The following is a 25,425-nucleotide window of genomic DNA, read 5'->3' on the forward strand; positions in this document are numbered from 1 at the left end:
TCTTGTTTCTGTGTTTTATTTCCATTTTCTTTCTTTTTGTGTCATTTATTGGTTGAATTTTTGCTCCTATTTTTTACATTAGGCTTAATGTGAATTTTATAGCAATGGTGTGTATTACCATTATTGATTTTGGTAGAAGTAATTATAACTGCCAGAGTCTATGGAATTGTAAATTTCAAGGAAAAAAAAAAAACTTTTCTAATCAAAGAATATATTTAGTTAATACCCCAGCTCATCTTTGCTTGTTTAACGACTGGGATGTTTTGGGTTTGGACAGTTGTCATACCACGTGTATTTATAATAATATTTGCAAATGCTGAAGGGAATTGAGTTGTTGGTATTATAATGTGAATGAGAATAGAAATTCACAGAGAAGTCAGCCTTTTATGTGATGACTACTGGGCAGGTGTGTGTATTTTGTGCTTAGGAAAGGTGCACAGAGCAGGGAGAGTTGATGTTTCTATCCACTTTTGTGATCTCCTCCTTATTGTTGAGTGATGCCTCACGGAGTGCCTTGTTTCTGTCTTGATGAGGCAGAGCAGGGTTACCGAATTAGCATTATGATTACTGTCCATGCCTTGAAAGAAAATTGTTTTGTAAGTATTTTTAAAAATAGTGAGTTTTTACAACATTGGCTTTTTTCCTAGTTACACTTCATATTTTTTTAATATTGACCTGCCTTTAGCAAAGATATAAAAGGTAATACCATTTTAGGGCCAGAAATGTCTGTGCTTTTATTTCCATGTTTTATAAGCTAAGCCCAAGAATTTCCTTGGAAAATACATATAAAATCCACGTGGTTGGGGTGCAGGAATCAGGTGCTTTTTTAGATGACATAGTTAACATTTAACAACGGAAGCACATAAAAATGAAGATTTGATCAATATGCACACTTTCTGACCTACAGTAAGCTCCCAATAAATGGTGACCTTGGCTATTTTTGTTTAGTAATTAATTAGCCTGATCTTTGAGGTGGATCAAGAAAAGTAAAGTCCGGAAAGACCCAGTCAAGAGGTTGTAACCTGTAATTTGGTGTCATAAAAATTTGATTGACCCACTGCCCAGTTATAGTTTGACCTTGCCAAAGAGACTGTGAGGCCAAGAGTTAACAATAGTGATTTTTTTTTTTTAAATTTTTTTTTTTTTCAACGTTTATTTATTTTTGGGACAGAGAGAGACAGAGCATGAACGGGGGAGGGGCAGAGAGAGAGGGAGACACAGAATCGGAAACAGGCTCCAGGCTCCGGGCCATCAGCCCGGAGCCTGACGCGGGGCTCGAACTCACGGACTGTGAGATCGTGACCTGGCTGAAGTCGGACGCTTAACCGACTGCGCCACCCAGGCGCCCCAACAATAGTGATTTTTAATGATTGCACTTGGTTTGCCTGTTTCCCATTATTTTCATAGCCTTATTTTATATTACAACTTCTTTTATTCAATCTTACAAAAGAAATAATAGTTAAAACTCTATATTCATGATCTTTTTATAGAATAAGCTGACTGCTTTTGTAAGGGTTTAATTATCTGTGTGATTACAGAAACGGCAGGAACACTGATCATAGGGCCTGTCTCCTTACTTTTCAATTCTCCTTACCTTCTAGTCTTTAAAATCTGTTATTCGGTGGAAACTTTAATTCAGGACCCTCTGCAACATGCTAGCGATTTGTTCACTTTTTCCTGGCCCTTAGACTCAGGCTGGTGATTCCTTTGCCTTCCCTGATCATTCTAAGATTAAGTTCTACTGTCTTAATATTGCTTGTTAAAAATTCACAATCACGTATTTATTTATTTAAATTTTTTTTAACATTTATTTATTTATTTTCAAGAAACAGAGAGAGACAGGGCACAAGCAGGGGAGGGGCAGAGAGAGAGGGAGACGCAGAATCCAAAGCAGGCTCCAGGCTCTGAGCTGTCAGCACAGAGCCCGACGTGGGGCTTGAACCCATGAACTGTGAGATCATGACCTAAGCCGAAGTTGGATGCTCTAATTACATTAATTAACTCATTTAATACCTTCTGTAGCCTAAATATAGACACGCTATTATTTCCATTTTACAGATGAGAAAACTGAGACACAGCAAGGCAGGTCGAGATCCAAGAGCTGACAGGTGGTACCTGTGGAGCTGACGCTGCTCCTTGCATGCCGGCTCCCAAGTTCACACTCTCAGCCGCTGTGCCCTAGAGGGTTTTACATAAGGGAAGGCCTGAGAGCTGATGAGTTCTGAGAGCTGTTGTGATGTGGTAGAACTAAAGATACTGTATTCTTCAGCATCCTTCTCCTCATATATATTAGTACTTCAGTTAGGACCTGGGAGTATTGAAGATTAGAATTTGTTGTCGAAAAGCCAGTTGTCCAGTAGTTTGAATTTTGGCACTTTTTGTTTATATTTGTAAGTTTGTAAGTGCTTTGCTATCAACAAGGATGTAAAAAGTCCTAAGGATCGATCATTCTGATTCTAGAAGCCCATCATTTTGAATACCAGATGTTTTTAAAACATTGTTTTTGTAACCCTTACTCCTTCAGTAAGTTTCACCTTTCTCTTCAAACTCAGATTTGTACTTGAAATCATGTAGCATATGATTCTAGCAATATGACAGAATAAATACGCATAGCACAATTTGATGCATTTATGAAGGAATCGCTTATAAAATTCATCAGAGTACAATTTCCTGCCCAACAGTACTTGAAGGCTGTTTCACTAACTGATTCCATTAACAATTTTTTTCTGTCCTACCATGCCAAGAAAAAAAAAAAAAGTTAATATTATGTTTTATGATGATAGTCATGTTATTCAAAATGGAGATGAGTGAGCATCGGTGTTTCTTCTGCTCCTGTGTCTCCAAAAATGGAGCTAACACTTGTAACTCATCCCAGTGTGGACTGGCCTAGCAGTGGGGATGGTTTCACTCCACTGCATCTGTACCGACTTTCACTCTTGCCTCCTCTGGTCACCCAGCGTTTTCTAACGTGATCAGTGAGACACATAACCAGCTTTAGTGTGGCAGCACTAGAGGTCTTAGCTTATGTTCATAAATACCTAACATGAGGGGCGCCTGGGCGGCTCAGTCCATTAAGTGTCCGACCTTGGCTCAGGTCATGATTTCAGTTTGTGAGTTTGAGCCCCACATCGGGCTGTCTGCTGTCACCACAGAGCCTGTTTCAGGTCCTCTGTCCCTCCTCCACTTACACTCTCTCTCTCAAAAATAAACGCTAAAGAATTTCTTAAAAAATAAGTACCTAATATAAATGTTATTGTTACAGATTTCACCATTTATGCAAGAAATGCATATTGAGCAATTACAAAGGTACAGGTTCTGCCCTGGGTGAAGAAGGTACTCGAACAATACAGTGCCTGCCCCGAAGACAGTGCGCCATAATATATAGGTGTAATAAGACAAGTGGGAAAATGGGCGGGCGTCACCTCCTGGAGTGTCCCATACATGATGTTTAAAAATTAGAATCTGGGCCTAACAGCGGCAGGAGGCCGCTGAAAAATTCTAAGCAGAAGAGTCACATGGTCAAATCCAGATTTGAAAAAAGCAGTCCAGTGAGGAGATGGGAGACTAGGCAGGGGACAGGTGTACCGACTGGCTGGAGGCCGGAAGCTTCAGCTACCGTGGAAGTGTTGCGGGATTTTCCGCAATGCCTGGTATTCGTTGTCTCACTGCTTCGAAGAATGAAGAGGTGGACACAGAATGAACAGCAGGCAAAAGTTTATTAGAGTATAAGATCAGAAAGGAAGAATAGTATGAAAAAGCTCTCTTTACAGAGAGGCAGGATTTGAAAGTGAACGCCGGGCAGCTATAGGCAAGTGTCCTTGTTTTATAAGGTTCTGGCCAGCCCTCTCTTCCTCCCCTCCTTGTTCCTTCTCAGTTTCTACACTTTTTGATAGCTCAGGGTTCTGGGTTGTTCATTCCTGATTGGCTCATTTCCATTGTATGAGGGGTCTACGGCCATATCGTTATTCCTTGTGGGTCATACATTCTATGGTCTCCTACTTATCTTTAGTCAGGTCTTTTGTCCAATTCCTGAGGGAACCTGAGGGGGAGTAGGTGGGGTCTGTTACAGTCTTAGAGGAACCTTACGCTTGAGGAGGTTTGCTACAGTCAGAAACTCCCATCGTTGTTTCAGAATACGTGTTTTTCCCCACCCTGGGACCTCAGGTCCTATGCTTTCTCTCTCCACCTATTTTGCCTATCTTTTCCTATCATAGAAGGGCTGGAGAGGCAGGATCGACCCCTGAAGATTGGAATTGGAAATAATTTGCAGGAAAGAGGGCTGATTGAGGGGAAGGGTCGAGGATGATTCCCGTGTTCCTGACCTGAGTGAATGAATGATCAGCCTTTCATGAACCTATAGGAGAAGGAGAAACGGAGAGAAAGAGGAGGTGACTGGCCTGGTGTGAGACATACTGGGTGTGCAGCTCAGTGAACCACTTCTGAGCAGAGTTGTCTTTAAATATTTAGGAGCATATAATTAGGGCATTCCGGATATTGTTGTAACTGGGCTTTTAGTTTATTTGCCTTTAAAATTTTTTTTTTATTTGTTTAAGTAATCTCTACACCCAACGTGGGGCTTGAACTCACTACCCTGAGATCAAAGGCCGTGGGTGACTCACTGAGCCAGCCAGGAGCTCCAGTTTATTTGCCTTTTTATCAGTACTCATCATTATACTTTGAACAGCTTCCCACAAGCTCAGGTTTTTTTGATTGCACAGGCTACAGAAATGCTTATTCCTCTTACAATCAAGCTAGTTGATAAATTCTGAGACACCCTAAAGTCAAACTCCTTTTTAGAAACATTTTCTGCTGAGGTATAATTAACACACAGAGACATGCTCCCTCGTTGAGCATACAGTTTGATGCATTTGTACATGGGATACCCTCCTGTACCCACTACTCTGAACGCTTCTGGCCCCCCAGAAATCTCTCCCTACCCCCTCCCAGTAACATCCCCACCAGCAGTAACTATTCTGATCTGTATCACCATTGACTGGTTTGCTTGCTCTCGAATTTAATTAAAGAAAGAACATTAGTAAACACAAACAAATACATATATACTTTTTTGGTGACTTTGTTTTGTGGCTCAGCATCGTGTATGAGTTTCTTCCACTTTGTAATGTATAATAATTTGGTTTTATCCATTACTATCTACTGTAAATACACTACATTAAAAAAAATTCATTCTACATTGATGGCTATTGTGAATGTTTCCAGTTTCTGGCTGTCACGAAGAAAGCTTCTATGAATAATCTTGTACTTGTGTTTTGTGTGTAAACACTCATTTCTGTTGGATATATGAACGTATACATATAATTTCTATTTACTTCACATTAGCACCAAACAATTCTGCTTATATAAAAATTTCTGGATACACACACACACACACACACGTGCGCACGTGTGTAAACACACCTATGTAGGTAGGTAGATAGGAAGGGAGGAAGGAAGGATCATAACCCAGATTTAGAAATTCTGTCACAATTTGGCTGGGCCTGTATATACACCATCTTCTTTTCTACTCAAATTATAACAGATCTAAAACTGTGACAGTAAAGTCAACCAGATGCTAAAGTGTGGAATGAGAAAATATTTGTAAAAAATTGGACAAGGATGACTTTTACTTTTTTTAAAATACTGCATACTTTTTAAAAATCCATCATTCATATTGTTTGTAACATTAAAAGCTGACATAAAATGATTAAAGAAATGTATTTTAACTGCAACTTACAATATCCAGTTGCTCCTTGAAAATCTCTCCTCTATTCGTTTTTCAAATACCATATGCTAGATTTTTTTTCCTCTGTAACATTTCTTTTTAATACAGTGAAAACACTGGCGGGAGAAACAGATTTAATGCTTGTGTTTCTCAAAAGATTGAAATTCTTAAATTCAGTTGTAATTCTCAGATGTCTCTAAGAAGCTTAAATTGGCAGCAGCAGCTTTGCAAGTAATTCCCAGGGACTTCTCTGGGTAGTTAATCACTCTGTTTAACAAGTTGCCCTTAAAAACAACAACATGCAAAAAGGCATTTACTTCTGCGGTGGGGTTGTTTTTTTGTTTTGTTTTGTTTTTTAAGTGGAATGAAATGAAGCAGTTTCACAGTCTGTGTCTAGTTGGTCCTTTAATTTAGATTTCCCCTTATTTTTACAGATACTTAAAGCTTCAGAAAGACTGCCCCCACTACCCACAGGAGGACCAGCCTAACCATACGCTCCAAAAGATGGCTGTGATAGATCTTGTGACGTAATTACTGAGCAGACCAAGATCTTTGGGAATGAATGAACACTAAAGATGTTTTCAGTCGATCATAGTCCACTGGCATTTTAGTGTATTCTTTTTTTTAGAAACAAATTACATGTGATGTTACATTCCTGCATGTCCATTTTTGATAGCATTAGTGGGTCCTTTGGATTTCTTTTCCTTTTCTTTTCATGACAAAGCTTTTAGTCTTACCTACATTTATGTGTGTTTTTCAGACCGCAGTTAATTGTACTGATGATGTAGCAGCAATTGCCTTGGCACAGTTTTAATATATATATGTGTGTGTGTGTGTGTGTGTGTGTGTGTGTGTGTGTGTGTGTGTATATATATATATATATATATATATATATATTACTAGTAATTACCACTAACTGTTGGGCTGACCTGTGTAACCGCATACACGTGATTTCCAAGTCATGAAGAGTGCCCCGTGCTCTGAGAAACACTACTAGAGGTCACCATTCGCTGTAAAGATTTGGGTTGTGTATCTCTGCACTGATCTCCTCGTAGGACTTTTCTACCATTAGCTTTGAGTATTCAGGGTAAAACTCAAATTTTGAGATTCCTATAGCTGTTAGCTCATGGATTAGCAAAGTTTAATATTTCAGTGAAAGTCTTAAATTATCATGATTAATTTATTTTTCAGATAGAGGGGGGCATCTAAAATTCCTTGCTGAGACGTAGGCAAAAGGAATGGCCTGGTATATAATGCAAAAAATGCTGTTTGGCACCTTGGGTCCATCATATGATAGCTGTAGTCCAGTCAGTATTGGTTTAAATATTAGAAAATCTGTATCAGTTACTGGTGCACGTCTTAAAGGTTGCTTTGCCTTTGGCTAATTAAGTAATGCCCTCACAACACTGAAGACCACACAGTGATCTTGCTAAAGAATAACGCCCCTACATGGGTTGATTTAGGATGTGTGAAAAACACTCACAGAGCCACATGCCTGCTGCTGTTTGCAATGTATGAGCCTTTTTTCTCTTCTATCCTGAAGAGTTTCTTCTATTTTTGATGTGCTTTATTTTGGCTCAGAAATAGTTGCTGTGATGAAAATACTCATTTGTTAGAAAAGAAGTCAGTGACATCATTTAAAAGGACCATGAGCTGTTAAAAAAAAAAAAAAAAAAGCCATAAGAAGTCATTTCATTTCCATGTCAGGGAAAGCTTGATTATGTTAACATTGTCTTAAGATAAGGTGACTTTTTTTTTTCCTGCTTTTAGGACTACAATCAAAGAGATTTTATATTTATATCGTTATAGATCATAGTTACAATGTAGTGAGTTATGCATGCTGACCCAGTGTGTAGCGAAATCCGGAAGATTAAATTACTAAGAAAAGCAATAATTTTCCGAAGCTGTGATATGGGTAATACAGAGTTGCTACTCAAATTCTAATAAAGCTCTTAATTCATATTGTGAATTATAGAACACTACTTTTTATAAAGCCATATTTTTTTAGGGAAACTTAGGAGTGACATAGAACTGATAAATGAGTAAAATTTTGCTGGAGTTTTGTATATAATCATCTCTACAACTCTGGAAATTGAGGATTAATTATGCTGTAGTCAACTTCAAATACTTTTTAATTCCAAATATCTGACTTAATGAGCCTTGCCTTTACAAACAGATGCCAAGGATGGGCAACATCAATGGATTTTCTAAAAATAATGTAAATGTCTTCTGTTTAATGTTATTTGAGTGCAATAAAATGCAGAATTCTTCTCTATATTGTCATTATTTATTGTTATTATTTTGTTACATAACGAAATCAGTTCATTTTACGCTTACTAGTATTCTAGAATGTTACAGTATCTTTGATGACTGAAATCTTGAAAGTGTACCTTCAACTCTTTCTTAACGTATTTCTAATAGGTAACGTTTATTTTATTTACCATTTACTCTTATGCTACATAAGAGTAGCATACTCATCCGGGGGCAAGATTAAAATTACCTCCATCTGTTGTAGGGTTTTTGTTCAGCACCTAGAAGTTTTGGCAAGCCCCACTCCCTTGTACCCTTCTGATCGCCCCCCCTCCCCCGCCACCATGATCATTGTTCTTTTTTTTTTTTTTTTTTTTTTTTTTTTTTTTTTTTTTTTTTTTCAACGTTTATCTATTTTTGGGACAGAGAGAGACAGAGCATGAACGGGGGAGGGGCAGAGAGAGAGGGAGACACAGAATCGGAAACAGGCTCCAGGCTCTGAGCCATCAGCCCAGAGCCCGACGCGGGGCTCGAACTCGTGGACCGCGAGATCGTGACCTGGCTGAAGTCGGACGCTTAACCGACTGCGCCACCCAGGCGCCCCATGATCATTGTTCTGTGAGGACATGAATGAACTTCATCCTAGTTGAGAAGAAGAGAGTCTGAGCAGGTGGTAGAGCAGAAAAGGGTACAGGAAGTTCTCTTTTGATCTTCATTCTCTGGGCAGAAAAGGAGAACTAGAAAATTCCAGAAAGTGTTGTTTTCTCCCCCAGCATGCCCAGAGGAAACAATAAAATAAAGACTTTCAACACGGGCTAAGCGGACCCACTTTTATTGACCTCATTTACTCTGCTATGTGCTTCGTGTGTGATAGGGAGTTGAGGTTCCCCAGCAGATAGGGGTTATCCCTGCTTGTGGACAAGAATACTGAAGGTCAGAGAGGGGAACACCTGCCAGCCTTGGTCATTCATGGTATTCTGAAGTGAGCAATGGGCAACAGGTGGAAGGTGGAAACAGCTGGAGGGCAGGCAGGTTGGAGACTAACCAGTAATAGTCCGGGTGATGCGGTAGGACCTGACTCAGTACTGGCAGGGAGACAGAAGAAGACAGAAATCTGTACTGGAAGGCTGGGCTGGGTGGGCTGTCAGAGGGGAAGCAGAGCCCTAGGTCTGGGTCCTGGGGAGTCCCAGATGCCATTGTGATGAGCTTGGGAGGACAACTAGACCCGGATGGAAATTAGCTTTGGGATGTGCCTGGGGTCCAAGAAGAGCTGGCCAGAAAGCAGATCAGCACAGTATCTGGAACATCATAGAGTTGAGGATTTTTCTTTTTTTTTTTTTAATTTTTTTTTCAACATTTATTTATTTTTGGGACAGAGAGAGAGACAGAGCATGAACAGGGGAGGGGCAGAGAGAGGGAGACACAGAATCGGAAACAGGCTCCAGGCTCCGAGCTGTCAGCACAGAGCCATCAGCCCAGAGCCTGACGCGGGGCTCGAACTCACAGACCGCGAGATCGTGACCTGGCTGAAGTCGGACGCTCAACCGACTGCGCCACCCAGGCGCCCCAAGTTGAGGATTTTTCAATTCATGAAAGTGATTTTCTTTAATGGTTCATGATAATTTTTGGACATTTAAGATCCCATTCACTTTAGTAAGAGTTTTCTTATTCTGAAAGGGGAAAAAAAGAGTTAAGTACGGTTAGAGATTGCATAATGTCTTTCTTCTTCAGTATGAGTGCTTAAACACTAAGTATGAGATACAGGTGAACTGTACTTTGATAACTTTCGGAATTGGACTGGGTCGATGGAATTGATGGGATCATCTGCATTTTGTGCTTAGAACAATGCTGGGCACACAATAAGTAAGCATCCAACAAGTCGATTTTCCTCTGTGGCACAGCAAGGTCCACATAAAGTGTCTCGGACATGCGTACGCGCAGAGAATAAAGTAAAGCAGAGTAACACTTTACTATTAGCTGTGCAGAGTAGCAGTGAGTAAGCTGGAACTCTTAGAAAACCCGTGTATCTAAGCTACATTTCAGCACTGCAAATCAGAGAGGCTAACCTGCCTGCTCTCTGTGCATTTCCCCATATCCAAATATGAGTCACAGATGTTAGCATGTTGATGTGATGTGAGGGACAGAAGGGGACACGAGCGAGAGCTTTTGCCCAGAGCTGGGCGAGTTTGGGCTGGGCCTTCTTAGGTCAAGCTCATTGCCTCATCATAGATACTCCGTTGGAAGAGCAAGAAAGGTGGTGTCCCTTGTTCCTGGGAGCACGCCTGGCCAGGGCCCTCTCACACCTATTTAAAATGTGATCAAGCCACTCCTCCTTCCTTATTAACTCCCTTGGGGCAGAAGATGTGTGGAGAACCCTAAACTCTTCTTCATGACCAGTACCCGTCTGTTTTCTCTAGTCAGGTTAGGAACTCGCATTTTGTGCTCGACTTTTCAAATTACACTAGCCGTGTGCCAGGTGACAGATTACTGAGGACGTGGAGGGTCACAACCTTCCTGCAGACACTGATGATACCACCGGAAGGACTTCTCGAGGACTGAAATTGTTGACGATTTCCCTCAATCCTGTATCCTTGACGTCTGCCTGTTAAATGATACACTGCCTAACTTTAATGAGATCAGAAGTTCTAGAACATTCACCGGAGATCTAGAACGTGCTTTCGTTTTTGTTTTTAAATGCCCCGTGTATGTTCTGCCTCAGTGGCAGGAAGTGTGTGGCACTCAACTTTATAAAACCCACTCTTTGCGGAAGGCGAGACCTACACGTCACTACCCCTTGTTTCTCTTGCAGAGAAGGGCACTGTAGAAGATCATATGCTCTGGAGGGATGTAAACTGACCTTGATAACGTCAGACACTCTACTTTCTAAGCCTCGGCTTCCTCCCTTGCACAGAGGGAGATGAGACCTCCCTCCCTCCTGGGTGTGAGGAGACAGGAGACAGATGCCATGGGCTTAGACCGAGCCTGGCACACTGAAGCTTTGAAAGGTTGCTCCCTTCCTCTCCACTAGCGTCTCAAAAACACTTGACCTATGAAAATTCCTTCTTTGTCTGGGAGCCTGCCTCAGATTGACTTTTCACTTCTAAAAAATGATAAGTGTGATCTTGAACGTATGGAGGAAACTGGGGAGCAGAAAGTCTAGTGTTCTGTGGTTGTATCCCTGATCTCACCCCAGAGCCCAGGCTACGATGGGGGAAGAACTGAGTCAGATTTTATATCAGCCTCCCAAATGCTACCCCATCCCGACGCCAACATCCATGCCGAAACATGTGTGCCGAGAAATACCCAAAGCTAGATAAGTACCTGCTGGAACTATAATCAACTGGTCTACTAGACCCCAACCTATATTAAACAGTAGGCCAGATAATGAGATAATGCAGAAATGAGGTTATAAGTGCACGGTCAGATCAGGTACCATAGTTTTCCATGTAGGGGGGATGTTGTTTGACTGGCCCAGGTTCTGGGTGGGTTTGCACTCAGCCCCGTTTGTAGGACAGACCCTATGACTCTGACTCACTTAGTGAGAGGCTGACACAGGTAAGCCGTGGGCTCCTCAGCACCTGGGCTCAGTGCGAGCACCCTCAGCAGGCCACCTGTGTATATGTGAAGTCCTTAGGGAAGGGAGACTGGTGTCACCCCAGTGACGGGGACACGCTGTATTCCTTTAAAGCACACAATTGCTGTTATAAAGTACTCTTAGGGTTTTAGGAGACAATGCAGATATTGAACGAGCTTTGATGAGGGCTTCTCTCCACTTCAGTTTGCCTTTGTCCCCACAGAGGCACTTAGAATTGGCGGGGATTGGGGCGCCAGGGTAGCTCAGTCAGTTAAACGTCCGACTTCAGCTCAGCTCATGATCTCACCGTTTGTGGGTTCAAGCCCCACATCGAGCTCTGTGCTGACAGCTTGGAGCCTGGAGCCTGCTTCGGATTCTATGTTTCCCTCTCTCTCTGCCCCTCCCCTGCTCACGCTGTGTCTCTCTCTGTCTCAAAAATAAACACTAAAAAAAAAATTAAAAAAAAAAAGGATTGGTGGGGATGACCCACGGCCAGTGTCGTGTAGATGTGGAACACTTAGCCAGATGCCTCAGCCCTGGTTACTGCTCAGTGACTTTTTTTTAAGAGAGACAAAATGAGTGGGGGAGGGGCAGAGAGAGGGAGACAGAGGATCCGAAGCAGGCTTCACACTGTCAGCGCAGCCCGACGCAGGGCTCGAACCAGGGCTCGAACTCGTGAGCTGTGAGACTCATGCTCTGAGCCAAAGTTGGAACCTTAACCGACTGAGACGTGAGGCGCCCCACTGCCTGGTGACTTTTCTGAGTAATTCAAATGAGTCTAATCTTAATGTTTTTGTAACCAATTTCATGTGGGAAAGAATTTAAGGTTTTGGAAAATTAAACTCTATGCCCAGAAATATTTTTCTTAAATTATATTTGTTTGAATTCATTTAAATATGGTCCTATATTTTGAGATATTGAATGGTGACATTCACAATATTCATTTTGTTTTGTCTTTACTTTTCAGAAACAAATAGAAAAACAGATGATCCAGAACAAAAAGAAAAAGGTGAGATTATCAGACAAACAACCCTTCGAATATGCATAGGAAAAAAATAAGCATAGCATTCACGAATAGCATGATGATTTTCTTTTTTTATTACCAGTTAAAAAAAGTTATCTCTGGGTTTATTATTCCAATGATTTTATCAAACATTTAGTAATATTTACATAAACATTAAGAGCCAAGGCTCTAAGGAGAGATTGCCTGGCTTTTAATCCTCGTTTTGCCATTCACTCTATGTGTGTCTGAGAATCCCTTGCCTGGTGTGCCTCAGTTTCCTCTTCTGTGATATGGGAATAAAACAGTACCAAGTTCAGGAAGCAGATGACTCCTGTTTCTACAATAGTAATTGGGTGAAAATATGTGCAAAGTGCTTAAGGAAGTGTGCAGCACAGGGAAAGCACTTAGGAAACGTCAAATATGATTGTTTATGTTAGCATCTGTGCCAGGAATAGAGATCCAGAGATTACTAGAACATGTTCTCCTTATTCAAGGAACTCTGAATTGTTGGAAAGACACGCAAACAAGGTTACATCCACATAGAATGAATCATGTCTGCCTTCCCAGAGTTGATTACAGTGGGATTCCAATAAGTTTAAGAATCCAGTAGAATTTTAAGTCAGCTCTTATTAGAGTGAGGAACTAAGTTAAAAAGTGGTGCTTTTAAAAGAATGGTGCTTATGCTTTATTTTTCATATTCCACTTGTCTTTATTCTTTCCAGTCCTTGACATTTTTATTTTCAAGTATTTAATTCAAGCCCGGTCAATAAGAATCTCTAAATAGTAAATAAGGCTGCAAATTTTAGCTCTCGTAAATCTTTTCAGTAATTGTATTTATTTAATTAATTGTTTGTTTGTTTATTTGCATCATGATACGTGCGCTGTTTAATCACCCCCATCCCCTCTGGTAACCTTCATTTTGTTCTTATAGTGAAGAGTCTCTTTCTTGGTTTTTCTCTCTCTTCCCCGCCTCTGCCCGCTCATTTGTTTTGTTTCTTGAGTTCCACATATGAGTGAAATTTATGGTATTTGCCTTTCTCTGGCTGACTTGTTTCACTTGGCATTATACTCTCTTGCCCCATCCCTGTTGTTGCAAAAGACAAGATTTCATTCTTTTTTATGGTTGAATGATATTCTGTTGCATTGAAGATGTGTATACCCTATCTATCCTCTTTATCCATTCACCAGTCGGTGGACACTTGGGCTGCTTCCATAGTTTGGCTATTGTAAATAATGCTGCGATAAACACAGGGGTACATGTATCCCTTTGAATTAGTTATTTTTTCTTTGTTTTTGGGGGGTAAATCGTCAGTAGTGCAATTATTGGATCATAGGGTAGTTCTGTTTGCTTTTAGTATCATTTGAATGATAAAATCTTTAATGATTAAGCATTAGAATTTCATAAATGCCTTTAATTTTTAGTGATGAAAGCGGTGTCTACATTTGAGAAGATATTAGAGTAGATATATTATATTTACACATAACATGTTATAATACACATAATGTACGCAGTCTTAGTGTACAAATAAAACTTGTGGAATTGCTAGCCGCTGGCTGTAATTCGGTAGCCCTTAGGCTGGGAACTAGGCATTTAGTCACGTTTTTTTTTTTTTTCCAGACTAGTTGTATTTAATTTTTTTATCAAATTAATATGGGTAGTTTTTAACATATGCCTTTTCATGAAAGCAGCAGTCTTCTCCCCTACCGCTCCCTGTCCGTGAGTCCCATTGCTGACTTTCTTTTAGCCGTTTCTTCTGGTACTTACCTGCGCATTTCTAAATAACTTGCTAATTCTGCACGTTTCTCGTCAGTATCAGAAACTGTTAGTTGGTTTTTATACGTAGGTGACTGGGATTTAGCTCAGTCATGGCACAAGTTCTCCACGCTGCCTTCCTAATCTTCCAGGATGCCATGACATACTCCGATCGGAAGTAAGGAGCCCTCTTATCCTCGCTTTTGTTTTCTGCGATTTCGGTTACCCGTGGTCAGATGTGGTCAGGAAGCAGAACCCTCTTTCTGACGTGTCGTCAGAAATGCCCACATCCTTCACCTCACTTCATCTCATCATGTAGGCGTTATCATAAGAAGGATGAGTCCAGGACTGTACGGTATTTTGAGAGGGAGACAGAGAGAGACCACATTCATATGACATTTCTTACAGTATATTGCTGTATTTGTCCTATTTTATTACTAGTATGGTTGTTGATCTCCTACAGTGCCTGATCTGTAAACTAAACTTTATCATGGGTATATGTGCATCAGAAAAAACTTGGTCTGTATAGGGTTCAGTACTGTCTGTGGTTTCCGGCATCCACTAGGAATCTTGGAATGGATCCCCCACAGATGAGGGGGGATGACTGTACTGAGGAGAAAAAAAGAAAGCAAGGAGGAGGATGTCACCGGGTTTTGGGTAGATCCTCGATTCCAGAACCCTGCTCTCACTTGGTTTGCTGATGCCACATCCTCTTGGTTTTTCTCCGACTGTCTGTGGTTTGCTTGTTCTCAGCCTCTTCAGATGGCCGCTTGTCTCCCTGACCCTCCGGCACCCTAGTGGCCAGGACTGGGTCCTCAGAGCATTGCTCTCTCTGCACGCTCTCCCGACCCCCCTTACTTTCCCTACCCTGTTTCCTTGCTTTGGTTTCTCCATACCGCTTACCACCATGTGATTATATTTGATAGTTTGTCTCATTCTTTCGTGTTTGTTCGAACCTCCCCCCGGAATTAAATTTTCATGGAGACGCATTTTTGTCTGTTTTGCTCACCGCTGCATTTCTTGTGCCTGGCACATAGTAGGTGTTCGGTCAGTATTTGAATGAATTTCTATTATGTTTTAATTCCTGAGGATTAATACGAACAGACATGATAGGCTCTTTAAAACCCAAGCTCTGGAGTAAGAAGCACACCCCACTAGAACTCCTAGGATGGAGATCTGTGGGGAACCCAGACCTGAATCAGCGACACTGGGGTAAGGAGACTGCGGTTGTCATCCCTCAAGATGCTGGGACGACTACGTGATCTCCTCCGTGACCTCGTATGTCTGAGCTCAGTGGATGTGTCCTCGTACCCCTGCTGTTTGGAGCGCAGAACTGACTGGCGTTAAAGTGTTACATACCCTTACAGTTTCTTCATCCAGAAATAAGCATAGTGTTTCTCATGCCTCACAGGCCCTACTTCAAAACAGGAAGTTAAAATGAAACTAGTATTTGTAAATGATAAATGATAAATGCAGTCTGCTACACTACTGCCATCCAAATATCTGGACTTCGGATTGCTTTTGGTTTTTTTGTTTTTTTGGTTTTTTTTTTTTTATTTTTTTTTCAACGTTTATTTATTTTTGGGACAGAGAGAGACAGAGCATGAACGGGGGAGGGGCAGAGAGAGAGGGAGACACAGACTCGGAAACAGACTCCAGGCTCTGAGCCGTCAGCCCAGAGCCCGACGCGGGGCTCGAACTCACGGACCGCGAGATCGTGACCTGGCGGAAGTCGGACGCTCAACCGACTGCGCCACCCAGGCGCCCCCGGATTGCTTTTGATTAGCAGTTCAATTCGCTGATGTGGGTCAGCCAGTTTTTAAATTTTGTTCAAGCAGTGCTTTTCAAAGATCCATATGTACTGTCATAATCAGTTACAAAAGCAAAAGTATTTTTAGCTCCCAAAGGAAGACACATACAGTGAAAGAAAAAAGGGTGGTTTTTTGTTTTTTGTTTTTTTGATTGAATAAATTTAGCTGTACAAAAAACTCACAAAATGATCCACATCATTCAGTTGGCCTTGGACCAATGAACACTTCCTGTCCTGCCTCTGCACCAAGGCTGTTCTTTGGGACCAAGTTAGCCAGCGTCTCGCTCTGTGATCCCAGATACCAGCCCCAAGTATAACAGAGAAGGGATATAAAACAGATCCTCTTGGGCCTTTATTCTTGTTTTCCTGCCCTATGTTGATTAGGGAAAGAAACAATTTTAAGGAAAACCCTGTTTTTTTTTTTAACAGCCCCCCCGTTTTTACCCTCCTCCTGTGTCTTCAGCATTTGAGTTAGATTCAGACCTTCCCTACAGATCACCACATTCCCATTACAATTAAATACAGTTACATCTAGTTTTTACAAACCTCAAGTTGCCGTGGCTTAAACAAGGTAAGAGTTTATTTCTTATCCACATAAATAAACTAGGGCCTGTTTAGTGGCTCCTTAGGGACCTAGCTCCTCTCTTGCCATTCTGTTGTCTTTAGTCCATAACCTTATGTTCCAAAAGGGCCATTCAAGCCCAAGCCCTTATTACCACATCGAGATAACAGGAAGGAAGTGGGGAGAGTAGGAGGGTAGTTCTTGGGAGAACTGCCTTTAACTGATAGCATGTTGGTGCAGCTAAAATTCAGGGTTCTAGTTCTACAGAAGAAAGGAACATCGAATATTGAGAGGGAGCGGCAATTGGCAGTCTTGGGCATGCGGCATTTTACTGTTTTGTCACCAAAGTATGCCCTGCCAGCAGATTTTCTGGAAATGGCTACTGCTTTGTGCTAAAAAGTCAATAAGTCACCGGAGTATTAAAAAAACCATCAATTTCTCATCATTCACGAAAACCTACACTGGTTTATTTATCCACTTAAATATTTGCATGCCTACCGCATGCCAGATACTGTTGTAGAGAAGTGGATGCAGGTGAGAATAAGACAAAATCCCTGCTTTCATAGAGCCTACATCCCAGTAAGGAGTCCAGCAACACATACACAAACTAAAATAGAGATCGTGGTCTAAAGGAAACCAAACAGGAGAGTGTGCTGGAGGGAAATGGGAAGGGGAGAAGGTCTCTGAGGGGGTTAGCCATGTAATCAAGGCAGCTGTGCGAATGCTGAGCCAGGAGCACACTGAACAGAGGAAGAGTCTGTGCAAAGGTCCTGTGGCGGGAAAGCCAAGCCTGTGAAGCTAGAGCACCCTGACCAAGCTGAGAGTATATGCCATGCGGTCAGAGAGAAAATCAGAGGCGACGCCATGGCAGAGGGGGCTGGCATTTTCCTTCAGGTAGTAGGATGGCCTACCCAGGCCCTGTGCGTGTCTGCAAATCAGAGCCTTTGCCATTCACACGTTGACTTGTGTGTTCTTGGGAGGTCTGCCCAGTGCTTCTGACAAAGGTAGAGACGGAGAGGGTAGGTCGTGGGTGTTGTTTCTGCTGCTCACAGCATGACTGGAAGCCGTGTTGCTGCTCTGTCTGCAGAGGCTCCGTTTCTTCCTCAGGGGGCCTTGCCTCCCTCTGCGCTGCCCGCCATGCTCTGTACAGCCTTGCCCTCCAGGCTGCTTCTGATGCGAAGGGGACTTTCCCAGTGTGGTGGGTGCTGGCCTCTCTTGGCTGTTTCTTCAGGGAATCCCTGGAGAGAAGCCACGGAACAGCTTCACTTGGCTGATTCATCGCCTTCCGTTGTGTAAAACTGGCAGTTACTATCCGTTCCAACCGAAAGATGTTTGTAGCGAATGGTATTTTACTGAGTGTGAAATGCTGGAATAGTCTTAGAGTTTAAACATAGGGTGATCAGTATTACCCTGGATTCATGGAAAATCCGTTGGAATTCATTGTCCACTTTGGGATTCTATCCTTTTTTTTTTTTTTTTTTTTAACTCAGATTCATATGGTGCTGTTAACTGTAGGGACGGGGGAAGGGGAAAGAAAGAATCCACCTGTGGAACATGTAGTGAAAATTGGAATGTGTTTTAATAGACCTTAGTTTCAGAATAATAGAACCGGAGTTTTGTTTCCTTTTTATGGCTATTATGAATTTATCTCAAGATGAATTATTAGGTTGCCTGATTTTCTACTTATGTTATTGCTCCTCAAGTGCATTGAGGGACTGCTGGTAAGAGTGGAAGATTTTGCTTTTACTTTGAATTAATAATTCTAGAGGCACCTGGGTGGCTCAGTCAGTTGAACATCTGACTTCAGCCCAGGTCACGATCTTGTGGTTCGAGTGTTTGAGCCCCACCTCGGGCTCTGCACGGACTTTGTAGAGTCTGCTTGGGATTTTCTCTCCCCGCCCCCTCTCTCTGCCCTTCCCCAACTCGTGCTCTCTCTCTCTCTCTCTCTCTCTCTCTCTCAAAATAAGTAAAAATAAAACTTACCAAAAAAAGAATTAATAATTCTGTGTCCCTTCCTTTTAGAGAGTCATATTAAGTTTATTTTGATGGAGTCATGGGTTTGAAATAAGGCTTATTCCAAAATAGGCCCTATTTGGAGGTGCCAGATTCTTAAACTGAATCAGATTACTTCTGTCCATTTTAGATAAAGTTGCTGTATCAGTTTCTCCCCACTGGATGTCATCTTTTCCCACTTATTCTGTATTCCACAACCGCAAAATGCATGAACTACAAAGTAATGCAGTGCTAAAATGGCTTACTAGATGTCACAGTCAAACACTAACTTTTATTCATCCATTTATTCAATACATGGTTGTGTACCTACTATGCGCCAGGCCCTATTTTAGGCACTGGGGCTAACACCGTAAAAACAAAGTCCCAGTTCTCATGGTACTTATAATGTGTATGTGTGTGGAGGGGGAAGGTTAGATATGTAATTTTTAAAAATCAGAATATAATAGTGATAAGTATGAAAAGGAATATAAAATAGGAAAAAAACTACAGAGCCTCACAGTGGGCAGGAGTATTGCTCCGTAGAGAGTCCTCTGGGACAGTGACATTTGAAGATGCAAGGGAATAAGCTGTGGAAGCATCTGGGAGAAGGAAGTCCAGGGATGGAAGGGCATATCCATAGCCCCCGAGGGAGGGTGCTTAGCCTGAGGATCAAAGAGGAGGCCAGTGTGGCGGCTGGGGAATGTGGGAGGGGGAAGGGGAGGAGTGGGTGAGCTCCGAGGGCTCGCAGGGTCCAAATCACACAGGGCTATGAAGGCCACCAGCCAGAAGGACTTTGTGTATTATCTCGAGTGAGGTGGGAAGCCCCTGGGAGATTTTGAACAGAAGGTTGGCTCGTTACAAAAGGCTCATTCTAGCTCTGGGGATACAAGATTGGAAGCAGGGAGACCACTTAGGCGACTCCTAGAGGTAGTAATGGTCGGGATTAGGATGTGGGGTAGTGGAGGTGAGTGGCATTTGGGTTCTCCGTGTATTTGAAGATAAAGTCACTAGAATTTGCTAATGGATAGGATATGAAGTATGAAAGAAAGACAGGAGCCAAAAATGACTTGAAGCTCCTGAAAAAATGTGGGCTTTAACAGTTCATCGAACAGAAAAGTATGCAACAGGTGGCTGATTTAACATCTATCAAGTGTTAGTTTTTAATTGAGGATTTGTGAGTCTTTTAAAGGAATTTGAAAAAAACTAACAAAATACCCATGCCTGCAAAAAGGAAATGTGTTTGTGTGTGTGTGTGTGTGTGTGTGTGTGTGTGTTAAAATTGCATTTGAATCGAGGACTTTTCCTGAAATTTTTCTTTGATTTAGACTGATATTTAATATCTCATTTTGTCATTCATTACAATTAAGGATATGCGTAAACAGTAGATTCTGTGACTGTCTTTTAGGCATTTCACGGTGTCTTGCTTGCTGTTTGCATTCTTTTGAAAAGTAGTAATCTGTGCCCTAATAAAACACCAGATGGCACTAGAAAACAAGTCACATTTACACTAACAGAAATCACATTTTGCAGCTTAAAAGGCTGAGAAGGTTATGATATAGCCAGTAAATCAGCTTGCTGCAACGAGTGCCTTGTATAAATACTTCTGGGTTTTCTGTGATCGTAAGGAAAACACGGAACCAACGTGAGCAAATGGTCAAGGCTCATTAGGAAGTTTTCTCATTGTTAAAAAATACATCTGTCAGTGAAGTTTTTCCTGGGACTCTTAGAACTGAATGTAACATATCTGATCAAAGTCGTTCATCATCGTCTTGAGGATGAAAACTAAACTTACTGGTATAGCACCTAAGCTTCTCGGGATCTGGCTCCTGTTTATGGCTTTCCCTGTTCAAAATGTTCTTTCCTGCCTCTCCTCTTCACATTCACCTGACAAGCTCCTGCTCCTTAGAAATGAGCTTAAAGGTTCCCTCTGCTAGGAATCCTCCCCCAAGTGCACCCCTGTCTCTCACTCCAGACCAGAAGATGTGCTTTTCCTTTCTACTCCCAAGACACCCTGTGCTTGTAGATTTTTAGCATGTGTTGTGAGTTTTTCCCTTAATTTTTAGACAGGAGGCATCTTTTTAAAATTTAATCTATTTTTTTAATTTACATCCAAGTTAGTTAGCATATAGTGCAACAATGATTTCAGGAGTAGATTCCTTAAGCCCCTTACCCATTTAGCCCATCCCCCCTCCCACAACCCCTCCAGTAACCTTCTGTTTGTTCTCCATATTTAAGAGTCTCTTGTGTTTTGTCCCCCTCCCTGTTTTTACATTATTTTTGCTTCCTTTCCCTTATGTTCATCTGTTTTGTATCTTAAAGTCTTCATACGAGTGAAGTCATATGATATTTGTCTTTCCCTAATTTCACTTAGCATAATACCCTCTAGTTCCATCCACATACTTGCAAATAGCAAGATTTCATTCTTTTCGATTGCCGAGTAATACTCCATTGTGTATATATACCACATTTTCTTTATCCATTCATCTATCGATGGACATCTGGGCTCTTTCCATACTTTGGCTATTGTTGATAGTGCTGCTATAAACATGGGGGTGCCTGTGTCCCTTTGAAACAGCACACCTGAATCCCATGGATAAATGCCTAGTAGTGCAATTGCTGGGTCATAGGGTAGTTCTATTTTTAGTTTTTTGAGGAACCTCCATACTGTTTTCCACAGTGGCTGCACCAGCTGGCATTCCCACCAACAATGCAAAAGAGATCCTCTTTCTCCGCATGCTCGCCAACATCTGCTGTGGCCTGAGTTGTTAATGTTAGCCCTTCTGACGGGTGTGAGGTGGTATCTCATTGTGGGTTTTGATTTGTATTTCCCTGATGATGAGTGATGTTGAGCGTTTTTTCATGTGTCAGTTGGCCATCTGGATGCCTTCTTTGGAGAAGTGTCTCCTCATGTCCTTTGCCAATTTCTTCACTGGATTATTTGTTTTTTCGATGTTGAGTTTGATAAATTCTTTATAGATTTTGGATACTAACCCTGTATCTGATATGTCATTTGCAAATATCTTCTCCCATTCTGTCTGTTGCCTTTTAGTTTTGCTGATTGTTTCCTTTGCTGTGCAGAAGCTTTTTATTTTGGTAAGGTCCCAATAGTTCATTTTTGCTTTTGTTTCCCCTTGTCTCTGGAGATGTGTTGAGTATAGACAGAAGGCATCTTAAAGGTAGGAACCGTGACACCCTCCCCCACCTTGTATTAGTCAAGGTTCTCTAGAGAAACAGAACTAATACAATAGGGGTGTGTGTGTGTGTGTGTGTGTGTGTGCGCGCGCATATGTATGTGTGTATGTTTAGAGAGAGATAGAGACAGAGACACAGAGATTTATTTTAAAGAATGGACTCACATGATTGTAGAGACTAGCCAGTCCAAAATCTGCAGTGTAAGTAGGCAAACTGGAAACCCAAGGGAGAGTTGATATTATAGCTCGAGGCCAAAGGCAGTCTGAAGGCAGAGTTTCCTCCTCCTTGGTGGGGGGTTGGGGGGGGGTCAGTGTCAGTCTTTTTCTTTAGGCCTTCAACTGATTGGATGAGTCCCACTTACATTATGGCGGATAATCCACTTTACTCCCAGCTGACTGATTTAAATGTTAATGTCCTCTAAAAAATATCTTCACAGCAATATGCAGACACGTTTGACCAAATATATGGGTGCCATGGCTTAGTCAAGTTGACACATAAAATTAAACCATCACGTCCCTCTAATAGCACTGAACCATAATATCATAGGAGTTGAGTAAATAGTTATGGTATGAAAAGCGTGGCTTAATCCCTTTGCCTTTAATTTACCTCTTCATCTGATGGTGATATTATGAGATGCAAATAGCCCAAGTGATGGGCAAGAAGAGTTTATAAACAGAAGTATCAATATATGAATTAACCTTAACTGTCTATAATGTACTGTATTTCATGTTGTTTTCACATAGGTTCTCATTTAATTCTTACCAAAATTTCTTATTATGAGTTAAATGTTTTTCAGCCATATTCAGCCATATTCATTTATTTATTTATTTTTTATTTTCCTCTCCACTACATGTAGTATTCCAGTTACTTGTTGGACTGCATGATAATATCCAGATTTCTTAAACGTTTGTTTTTGTTATCATTTTCCCCTCTTGGATTGGATAATTTCTGTTGTTCTGTCTTTAAGGTCAGTGAGTCTTTCTTCTTCTATTTCAGATCTGCTCTTCAGCCCATGTAGTAAAATTTTCATTCTAGCTACTTTTCTTTTCAACTCTAGATCTCTGATTGCTGCTTTTTTATAGTTTCCATTTCACTATTGAGATTCCATATCTGTTCATTCATTAATACCAAGCTTTTCTTTAAGTGTTTATACTTATTAATAATCAGCAATCTGAAATGTTTTTCCACTAAACCCAGTATCTGGGCACCCTTGGAGATAGTTGCTATGGACTACTTTTTCCCCCTAAGTGTGGATGAGGAGAGTCCTGTTTCTTTGCATGTCTAGTAAATTGTGGGCAAAAGCTGGACTGTGTATATAATCTGTTACAGCAACTCTGGAACTTTTCTCCCCCTCTAATGATTGTTGCTATCTAGTAGACAGTTAACTTGCCTGGACTCAAACTGAAAAATCCATCTCCCCTGCAGAAAGTGACTGCTTTCCCTGTTCAATTTGTCGTCGTCGTCGTCGTCGTCGTCGTTGTTGTTGTTGTTTGGCTCCCAGCTGCTATTTTTTAAGTTCAGCTCTCTGGAGAGTAGAAATGGAGGTACTCTAGGCCTGTGTAGTTTAGATGTGGGCAGAATTCATACTCAGATTTGGGGGCTTCTTTCTGATATTCGCCATCTTAATTTCCAGTTGCTTTGACAGCCTGAGGTTCTGCTAATCTTATACCTCAAGCCGTTAGGGTTTCTAATTTCTGCTACCCCAACTGAGTGTGTATTGAGAAATGTACTCGGGCAAAACACAACACACTTGCACATGTCACTAGAGTAGTTTTGTCTTTCAAAGGTAGATTTCTGTAGTAGCTAACATCCAGGAGGGCGCCCAGTGATTCTTGCCTCCTGGTATTTGTGCTTCTGTGGGATCCTCTTTCCATTGAATAGGGCTGACCTATGTGACTAATAGGGCAATGCAGAATTGACCGAGGGTGAATCCCAAGTCTAGGTCAGTGTATACTCTACCTCGCTCTCCTTTGGATCACTTGCTTGCTCTAGAGGAAGCTGGCTGCCTTGCCATGAGAATACATAAGCAGCACTTTGAATAGGTCTAGATAGCAAAATAGGTCTTCTTCTTGTGGAAGAAACGAAATGTTTGTGGTTGCTGTAAGCTGCTAGGTTTGGGGGTAATTGTTTTTGCAGCTACATATGCTCTTTGATGATACGGGAAGGATGCAGTCCATCCTCATTGAGATTCTGCCTGATTTTTCACCAGCCTCCCAGGGGCTGTCCATGAAGATAGAAAGTTATCAGTCAGCCAGGATCTGTGCAGAGTGTATTCTCAAACTTTGGATCTCAGCCCTTCTGTGGTTCTCTTGCATCTAAAATTTCCCTTTAAAATTTTTATCAGCTCTGCTCTCTGCATGCTGTCACCTGCCCCCTTCAGCGGGGAAGGACACAGTTCCACTGCCTGACTTGGGGTGGTTGGGGAGCAAGTACCCCCACACCTGAAAAGATCACCAATTTACCATTCTTATCCAACGTAGAAACTGTCAAGGATAAATTCTTTTGTTTATAAGTTTCTATCTATCTTTGGTCATCTTCCAGTGCCTTCAAATAGCTGCTTTAATGTTTCAGTGACATTTCATTGATTTAATTTATTTAAATCCGTGATAACTCATTGATATAATGAAATATGAATATTAACATTCTTTGAATGCTAGAGAAGCTGAACATCTTAAATGCGTCCATTCTGCGAACTGCCTATTCACGTATTTTTTTTCTCGTTGGTTTTTAGGATTTCATTAATATTGATACTAAACCCTTGTTGGTTTTTGTATTGCAAAAATACTTTCCCAGTTGGTGCTTTATCAGTTTGGTGTACAATGCTTTACAGATACATAATCGTTGAAATAAGTTAGTGTGTGAACGGATGCATGAGAATGTTGTTCTCTCACCTGTGTAGTACTTTGTTCCAGCAGTATCTCCTTGCTTTCATATACTTTTCTGTTGTAATAAAATATGTACCAAAACATTGGACAGCCTTGATTCAGATGGCTTTCGCTTGGGAGCATTGTTCTTCCCTCAAATAATTCATTCTTTTGTCTTCTTCGGATACGAATGGTGGTACCTGTCTGGGAAGACAGCTGTCATCAAGCTTCAGTGGCTTTGGTCTCTTAGAGCCCTTCACATGGGCTTGACCAAGTCATCACTACCTTGAACTTAATTATTGCGTGATTTCTACAGGTAGGTCTTCTGTCTTTTAAGTTTATTTATTTATTTTGAGAGGGAGAGAAAGAGTGCGAGTGGGGGAGGGGCAGAGAGAGAGAAGGGGCAGAGAATCCCAAGCAGGCTTCGCGCTGGCAGGGCAGAGCCCCATGTGGGGCTTAAACTCACGAACCATGAGATCATGACCTGAGCCGAGATCGAGAGTTGGACGCTTAACTGGCTGAGCCACCCAGGTACCCTAGGTCTTCTGTCTTTCAGCTGCTTTTTGGAGGTGCTTTGGTTCATTGTCTTTAGCAGAACCTAACACGCTATCTGTTCTTATTGTTAGTACCAACAGCCCTCCTAGGGGTAGCGCCGACTGGTGGTTCCATTCAGGCCGTACCATGACGCCTTAGCAATCTTCCCGTA

General features: G+C 41.5%; 1 protein-coding gene across 1 annotated transcript in view; it reads left to right on the plus strand.

Moving 5' to 3' along the window:
• ASPH (aspartate beta-hydroxylase) overlaps window positions 1–25,425 on the plus strand; it is a 222,895-nt gene that overhangs the window by 94,844 nt on the left and 102,626 nt on the right. Inside the window, exon 14 of the mRNA XM_032591961.1 lies at window positions 12,511–12,552. Coding sequence (XP_032447852.1) covers window positions 12,511–12,552 — 42 coding nt within the window. The remainder of the gene's footprint in view (window positions 1–12,510; window positions 12,553–25,425) is intronic.

Source organism: Lynx canadensis, chromosome F2 (assembly GCF_007474595.2).
Source record: "Lynx canadensis isolate LIC74 chromosome F2, mLynCan4.pri.v2, whole genome shotgun sequence".
NCBI classification, from domain to species: domain Eukaryota; kingdom Metazoa; phylum Chordata; class Mammalia; order Carnivora; family Felidae; genus Lynx; species Lynx canadensis.